The sequence below is a fragment of the Schistocerca piceifrons genome, chromosome 1, assembly GCF_021461385.2.
Source record: "Schistocerca piceifrons isolate TAMUIC-IGC-003096 chromosome 1, iqSchPice1.1, whole genome shotgun sequence".
In the NCBI taxonomy this organism is placed as follows: domain Eukaryota; kingdom Metazoa; phylum Arthropoda; class Insecta; order Orthoptera; family Acrididae; genus Schistocerca; species Schistocerca piceifrons.
Window position 1 is genome coordinate 1,070,608,719 of NC_060138.1, and position 8,819 is coordinate 1,070,617,537.

Here is an 8,819-nt window from a genome sequence, read left to right on the forward strand (position 1 = left end):
ATGATCTGTCTTCTTGTTAGTGTTTTCCACATTTCTTTTCTTCACCCCTCCAGAACCAAGAAGACCGTGTTTTACTGATGTACATGTTCTCTGTACACAAGCAACAGATGACTTTCAATTTTCTGTTTTCATTTATTCATTGCTGCTTTTAGCCCTGCTGCCTATATTTATACAAGGAAACTCCTTTAGAACGTTTTATATAACTTGTTATCTGTAACTGAGCATAAATTTGTGTGTCAACATAGTGATAAGTGTTATAATAACATATTAATAATAATAAATATAGCTCTAAATGACATTTTAAACATGGATGTAAACAAAAGGGATAAGACAGAGTAACAGAGTTAATGCCATCACCTTGTAAGGTTATGACTGCCATTGTACACACAGGATGATTCCACGATGATGTTCCAAACTTTCAGGGATGATAGAGAAACGTAAATTTATCAATTTGAGGTAAGAGACGCTGGTCCGGAAACAGGCGAGTTGACATTAAAAGCGTAGGATCTTTCTGATATCTCTGACAACGGAGTACAGATACGGGTGGTGTTGTTGATAAGATTATTGGCTAGGCAACTTTCAGAGGAGGTAATCTAGTAAACACTGGCTCTAAAGTACGTAACTTAAGAGCTATGAGCACTTGTTCATCTTCCCTACAGTGAAACAGGATAAATCCTGACGAGTCGGACCCCTTTTTTTCTTCAGCATAATATTTCACTGTTTTCAACTTTATTTGACTTCTGGCAGCATATTCGTTCAGAGTGATATATAAATTTAACTACAATATATTGTTGATGCACTGCCACTTAAAATGCAACAGATATTATAGAATGAAAATATACATGGGTGGTCAATCTCACCCATATGTGTGTGGGTTAGAGGGACTAGTGTACTGGGAGACATAGCCCATATAAAAATGGCTATATATGAAGAAGAGAGTCAATTAAAATTTCATAATTTTATTTGGAATATGTTATAATCAATACAGAATTATGGTGTTAGGTATTTTAGTCCAAAACAGTTTTATCAATTAATTATAAATCTTGATTGAACATTGGCGTTTCTGATGAGTTGCTGGTTTTGTATAAGCATTAGCCTGTCTTTGTCTCACCACAGCAGTTACACTTATTACCAGATGTTGACCATCGGAAGCAGGAAACAGACTGAATCCAATCGTCATTTTTATCGGCTTCGTAATAGATTTCACAGCAGCCAACACATTCATCCTCATCTCATTTATGAAAGTTATTTTCGTAATCTTCTACAATGTCTGCATCTGATGAACGCAGTGACCTGTTTGGAGTATTTTTCTTACTGAGTTTCTTCAGTCTATTTTCTCTTCACTAGCATTTCCCTCTGGAGATCTTTTTGTGCCTTTTCCTGTTTCCTTTATTTTCTTTCCCACTTTTTCTTTACAATTTCAACATTTTCAGTAGAGTTTAGCTCTTTGGATACAGTTGCTGCCTTCCTCTTAAAATTCGGGGTTTTATCAACAGAAGGAACAGATTATATTTTTCCAAAAGTTTTGTCTACTTAGGAGTGGTCCGTTTTGAGGTGCTAATCTTGGAAGTTTTAGGTTTAGCTGGAGTGCAGTCCGAAGTTATGTCAATGAAGGAATTCGACTTGGGCAGATAACTTTGCTCTTTTGAGGCACTTGCGATCAACAGGTCTTCTGATGAGTTATGAAACACTTCGTTGGCCTGTGTGTCTGACTCTGCTCTTCCATTTGTTGGCACAGACGTACCTTCTGACAAATAAGTATAGTCTGAGACAGCGGCCATCTTCAGTGGGATTATTGCACGTGCCTTGAAACTAAATCTAATTGTGCTCATCTCTCTCACATCAAAACAAGTGGTCCATCTCTTCCAAATAACACTGACCCATCCCTCCCGATTGTCTGGGAGAGAAAGACAACCCCGACTGCTGTCTCTAAGCAGCTAACCCGGTAGTCATTTTAGGTTAGTTTCATCCTTGTTCATCTGTCAAACTCTCAGTAAAACACTAAATCAATATTGTGCAAAGTAAGTATTAATACTAGAATTATGTAACTACAAAGTAAAAATTTTCGGTTTACCAGATCAGAGTGTGTGATTTTTCCCCAGAACTAAGAGGAAAATGACAACAGCACTTCTGCACCACGTACGTTCACAGAAGAGCTTCCTTGCAAGCAGCTGGAGCTGCTCTCCAGCGACTCATTTGTAAAACACGCCACTGGTCCGTCTTGCCCGGTGTTCCAACTCTCCTGGACTTACCCCTTATCTCTTCTACTGAACAAGTGCCCATAGTTCTTAAGGTATGCGACTTAGAGCACATATTTACTGGAGGACATTTCTTCTTGTTTTGGTCCATAGCACCCCCTCCAAAAATAAACTAAAACAAATAACTTGCACTAGAAAATGTGTGTATCACAGTATCGAAGACGAACAAATACTCATAGCTCTTAAGGTATGCACTTTGGAGCCCACTTTTACCAGACTTTTTCCATGTTCTGGTCCACACTACCGCCTCTCAAAATTGCCTACACAACAATCTCAATAACAACAGTACCCGTACCTGTTGAGCCGTGACGGCTCGTTCTATATTTTACGTCTTTGCCTACTGGCGCGATCTGTCTCTGTCTAGTGCCGGGTGGCGCTTCGGTCGCCTGTTAGTTGAGTCTTTGGCTGTAGTTTCTTGGGGTGACTTGTTGGCCACGTGGGCAGGCAGTCGGTCGCAGTCGGGGAGAGAGAGATACAAGACACATGTGACGTACGGTAAGCTGTTCACGCAGCTTACGGGCGCACAATTGCCTAAGCGGCCGTTGGTCGATACAGTTGCGCTGGTTGACAGTACTCGGACCTAATGTCGGCGCACCCGGCCTACCCTGGATTAGGGAGGCATTGTTGCTGATGTGGGTGTTGGAGTGCTGTTCATTTTCCGGTGCCGTCTGTTCTGCCCTTGGGGGATAAGGTACTCCTTAACTCCTTACTTGATTGACCCATGTGCTCCCGTGCTGAAGTAGCTCCCCCTACGCTGGATTGCTTGTGGTTCTCCATCCCTCTCTCTCAAGCGTTAAATTTACCTTTTTGTGCCTCTCTCTGAAATTATCTGAGTGCCATATTTGTGTCGTTTTCAGTGCAACTCGTTCAATGTCTGCTTGTCGTGTCAGTCGGACCTGAAATTAATTGTGTCATACGTTGTAGGCCTACACGTGTATTAGTGACCACTGAGGTCGAGACTGAGTCTTATTTGTATTGGAAGTTGTTGCTTCCCTGACTGATGTAGCCACCACAAAATTGACAACGGCCGTGGTAACCAAACGCTAGCGGCCCAGAGAATCTTGGCTCGTTTGGGTAATTTAGTTCCGTAACTATAGTGAGATTTTGCCCTTTCGAGAAAATTAATATTTATTGTTTTAAATATAATTACTGTTGTAGTTGTCTGAGTGTTAGCCCTCAACATATGCCGTTACATTTTAAATCACTTAAATTAATGTGTTGAATATCTTGTGTTTTCTTGGTTATTACTTAACTTGTTGTTACATTTTATTGTAAGATTAGCCGGTTAATGCTTTTAGTAATTCTTATTGTAATATTCTTGTCGTGATACGTAAGGGTGAGTTGCGACTTGGGGCCACGGTCACATTGAGTTTCTTGTCTTGGTCTGAGCATTTTCATTTGGTTTCTGATTATTGTGTAAGAATTATATGTTTGCTTGTTTGCTGTCGGCTTTCCGAACTTTCGTAGCGTTTAGAGACGCTGTCCTGAGGTGTTATCAGTTACCCGCTGGTTCACCGGCTGTAGTGTGTCTGCGTCGGCCGTGTACGTGCGCGCGGGCGGTGCGCCGCTTCCCGCCTCACCGTAGCCTCTGAGACGTTGCAGCCTCCTGGCTTGTTACGGCATCCCTCATAAGCTGAGTTTCTACCTCGCAGCACTCGGGCGTTAATTTAACCAGCAGTGCCCGTTACTCTAAACCATCTCATTCAGACGTGGCCTGCCTTAACTGCCCCTTCCCTGTTTTCCCTGATTGAAATTTTGTTTTAACGTAATAGTTTTAATATTGGTGTAATGCTCGATTAATATTTTGTTATTGTTCGACGTCAGTATTTTTATTACACCCAAGAGGCTTCTCCAATCAATCAAATATTGGATATTTGTGTTGATACTTGGCTTGCGTAAATTTATGTTGCTACACTTTTTGTTAAGTTATATTCATAAATGTCAAGCACCCCCTCTGGCCAGCCAGATCTTGGAATTGTAATATTTAGCATCATTGCTGACATTGTTTGCTCAGCGCTAAGCCCGTGTTTGAATTATATTTGATTGTACTACTTGCTTGTCAGTCATTCCTAAACTGGTGCATTTTATTCGTTTAAATTAACTAATTAATTACCGATTGGTTCAACAGAAGAAATTTTTCAGTAACTGCCTGAATCATTTGTATTTTATTACTGATTTTGGTGTCTGTGCAATAGAAGATTGTTGGACTTTTTCGAAGTAACAAAAGACTTGTGATAAATGGCATGCACCTTTCCCATGCCCGTTTAGTTGTTTCTTTATCCTGGGGCATCCACTGACACTTCACATGTACTCCACCGTCAGAGGTATCAGAACAGTATCCGTTACCTCAAATTTATACATTTGCCCTTTTTTAACATCCATGAAAGTTCGTATCATCATCGTGGAATCACCCGGTATGTACATGTTCACTCTTTAATGGAGTCAGAAAGACGTTCTATGTCTGCAGCAAACACCGCCGTTTTCGTGTTAGAAAACTGTCTCGGATAAGTATCGGGACCGCTGAGAGCACTGTGCTTCACTTCATTGTGCTGGTTTCATAGTCTGTATATCAAGAGAGAATTAAATTAAATTTTAAAAATGAATTAATTGCGTCTGCCACCATAGCTCCTCTGAAAGCCGTGTGTAGGAACAGGGCGCACTCCGCGTTCCTCCCTGAAGTATTTAATGGTACGACTGTAAATGGATGTACTTAACCCCATGATGCTAACTGAGGAACTACTTGAATTGCAAGTAGCGGTTCGAAGGATTGGAAAACTGAAAACGATTGGGAGGGTCGTGTGCAGACCGCCCAGCAACGGAGGCGGACAAATTACGGAAGTCACCAGGAAGGCTAATGTCAACACCAGTGCTAGTCATGATCAGTGTAGCTAGAACTAATTCATCGAAGCTGCATGAGATGTTCTAGAGAGGAGAATTAAGTAACGCTACTTGCACTGCCGCAGCGTCTAAACTTCGAGGGTGAGCCAATGGAAAACCTTAAATATTTTTTTAAATATTATTTATTGTGCAGAAGTGGTACAAAGCTGTATCACTTTTCAACATAATCTCCCCCACGCCCAATGCAAGTCCTCCAGCGCTTACAAAGTGCATAAATTCCTTTAGAAAAAAATCTTTTGGTAGTCCGCGCAACCATTCATGCACCGCGTGGTGTACCTCTTCATCACAACGGAACTTCTTTCTTCCCATTGCGTCTTTGAGTGGTCCAAACGTATGGAAATCACTTGGGGAAAGGTCTGGTGAGTATGGTGGATGAGGAAGACACTCAAAATGCAGGTATCTGATTGTTGCAACTGTTGTACGGGCAGTGTGGGGCCTTGCATTGTCATGTTGCAAAAGGACACCTGCTGACAGCAATCCACGTCGCTTTGATTTGATTGCAGGCTGCAGATGATTTTTAGGAGATCTGTGTATGATGCACTGGTGACAGTGGTCCCTCTAGGCATGTAATGCTCCAAAATGACGCCTTTTTCGTCGCAAAAGAGAGTCAGCATAACTTTCCCTGCTGATGGCTTTGTTCGAAACTTCTTGGTTTTGGTGATGAGGAATGGCGCCATTCCTTGCTCGCTCTCTTCGTTTCCGGTTGGTGAAAGTAAACCCAGGTTTCGTCCCCGGTAACGATTCTTGCAATGAAGCCATCACCTTCTCGTTCAAACCGCCGAGGAAGTTCTTCACAAGCATCAACACGTCTTTCTCTCATTTGAGGAGTCAGCTGCCGTGGCATCCATCTTGCAGACACTTTGTGAAACTGGAGCACATCATGCACAATGTGGTGTGCTGATCCATGACTAATCTGTATACATGCTGTGATGTAAATAAGTGTTACTCGGCGGTTTTCCTTCACTATAGCTTCAACTGCAGCAATGTTCTGTGGAGTCACAACTTGTTGTGCCTGACGTGGACGAGGAGCATCTTCCACTGAAGTCACATCATTTGCGAACTTCATACTCCATTCGTAGACTTGCTGCTGTGACAAACATGAATCACCGTAATGAAGCTTCATTCGTCGATGAATTTCAATAGGTTTCACACCTTCACTACGCAAAAACCGAATAAAAGAACGCTGTTCTTCCCTGGTGCAAGTAGCAAGTGGGGCGGCCATCTTTGTACTCACACTGCGGCGGTATGTGTACATCTGCACTATGCTGCCACCTACAGGCCATTCTGCAGAATGTTTGTAGCACGCTTACCAACTTACAGGATAAGGTGCGAAATTTCGATTTATTATTACAAACTTAAGGTTTTCATTTGACTCACCCTGATCTAAAGTATCTGGACACCCCTGTTTAATGCGGAATTGATCACTGGATGTCACCATGAACGACTCGACAGTGTAAGAGGTGGCGGGGTGTTCGGTCAGTACAGAAACATTAACAGCACAATGGGTCCGTCAGAACAGCTCGGTGACTTCGAACGTGGACTAATCATTGGATGTCACCTTACAGAGCAAATCCATCAAGGTCATTTCAAACCTTCTGAAGCTGACGAAGTCGACTGCCGGTGAGGTCACTAGCTGAAGTATAAACGCTAAGAAACAACTGTACCTAAACCAGGACCAGCCAGTTCTCATGTACTGACGGACAGAATTACGGAAGGTGCTCGTAAAAAATCGCATGAAATCAGCGGAAGGTATCAGTCGTGAGTTCGAAAGAGCTGCCAGCTGTCCAGGTAGCTCAATGGCCGTTCGTTGGGAGTTAAAAAGAATGGGGTACAGTGAACCAGCAGCTTCTCATAAGCCATACATTTCTGTGCTAAGCGACCGTTGATGTGGAGTAAAGAGCGAAGCTGCCATACAGGCTGGCAAGAAACGAGTGATTTGGAATGATGAATTATGGTATAAGCAGCGGAAATCCGACGGAAGGATTTTGGGTTTTTCAGTCTGGAACCGCGTAACCGCTACGGTCACAGGTTCGAATCCTGCCTCGGGCATGGATGTGTGTGATGTCCTTAGGTTAGTTAGGTTTAAGTAGTTCTAAGTTCTAGGGCACTGATGACCTCAGAAGTTAAGTCCCATAGTGCTCAGAGCCATTTGAACCATTTTTTTTTTTATTTTGGGTTTAGTGAATGCCTGGAGATAGTTGCCTGCCATCACATGAAGCTTGGAGGAGGTGGTATTTTGTTAAGGGGCCTGTTTTCCATGGTTAAGCTGTCGTAACGTTATTGCGCCTTCGAATTCGCTAATTGATCTGAGGGAAATGAGCACTGTGTACAGTAGAGGAACAGCTCTGACCCATGATTGTTTGCATCAGCATGACAGTGTCATAAAGTAGCATCTGTGAGGCAACGGTCTGAGGACATTAACGCCACCCAAGACCCGACGTGAACCGAACAGAACACTTGTTGATGAGTTAGAAGTCAACCGTTTTAGAAACTAGAACTCAACACCACAGCCTTCCCTTGTTTCACCTCTTGAGGAAGAATGGGCTGGCAGTCCTCCACAGACTCGCAGACACCTCACAGAGAGTGTTCCGAACAGTGTGCTCAGAGCACTATGGGACGTTTTTCTAAACATTTTTGTAAACAACCCATATTAATGAAACTCCCTGGCAGATTAAAACTATGTGCCGAACCGAGATTCGAACTCGGGAACTTTGCCTTTCGCGGGCAAGTGCTCTACCATCCGAGTCCCGAGTTCGAGTCTCGGTTCGGCATACAGTTTTAATCTGCCAGGAAGTTTCATGTCAGCGCACACTCCGCTGCAGAGTGAAAATCTCATTCTCAACCCATATTAATATCCGCTAATGGGTGTCTGGGGAGAATGTAAGTTATGAACGGTACGTACCCATGAGGAGTTGCGTCTCGACGAGCGAGCGCGTGGCGTTGGCCAGCTGGCCGCCGCCGGCCGCCGCCCAGTGCGTGGTGTGTGGCAGGGCGAGCAGCGCGCACGCCACGGCCTGCAGCAGCGCCATGCCGCCTACCCACTGCGGCCGCGTGCCGCCGCCCACGCGCGACAGCGGCAGCGCCGACAGCGCCTGCACCACGTCGCCGCCCGCCAGCAGCCAGTCTGCAGCACAGGGCGGTGCTACGTCTCTACACATGCTAATAGATGTCAGAAATACAAGGTGATCGAAAAGTTACGCACAACCAAAAGTAATCAAAAATACATAATATACAGGGTGGTCCATTGATCGTGACTGGGCCAAATATCTCACGAAAGAAGGGTCAAACGAAAAAACTACAAAGAACGAAACTCGTCTAGCTTGAGGGGGGAAACCAGATGGCGCTATGGTTGGCCCACTAGATGGCGCTGCCATAGGTCAAACGGATATCAACTGCGTTTTTTTAAATAGGAACCCCCATTTTTTTGTTACATATTCGTGTAGTACGTAAAGAAATATGAATGTTTTAGTTGGACCATTTTTTTCGCTTTGTGATAGATGCCGCTGTAATAGTCACAAACATATGGCTCACCACTTTAGACGAACAGTTGGTAACAGGTAGGTTTTTTTAAATTAATGGTTGGTTGTTTTTGGGCAAGGAGACCAGACAGCGAGGTCATCGGTCTCATCGGATTAGGGAAGGACTGGGAAGGAAGTCGGCCGT

General features: G+C 43.7%; 1 protein-coding gene across 1 annotated transcript in view; it reads right to left on the reverse strand.

The window, feature by feature from the left end:
* The window catches only part of LOC124777707 (solute carrier organic anion transporter family member 74D-like), an 88,372-nt gene extending 80,058 nt beyond the window's left edge, over positions 1-8,314 (reverse strand). Inside the window, exon 1 of the mRNA XM_047253206.1 lies at positions 8,059-8,314. Coding sequence (XP_047109162.1) covers positions 8,059-8,314 — 256 coding nt within the window. The remainder of the gene's footprint in view (positions 1-8,058) is intronic.
* Between the last annotated feature and the right edge of the window lie 505 nt (positions 8,315-8,819).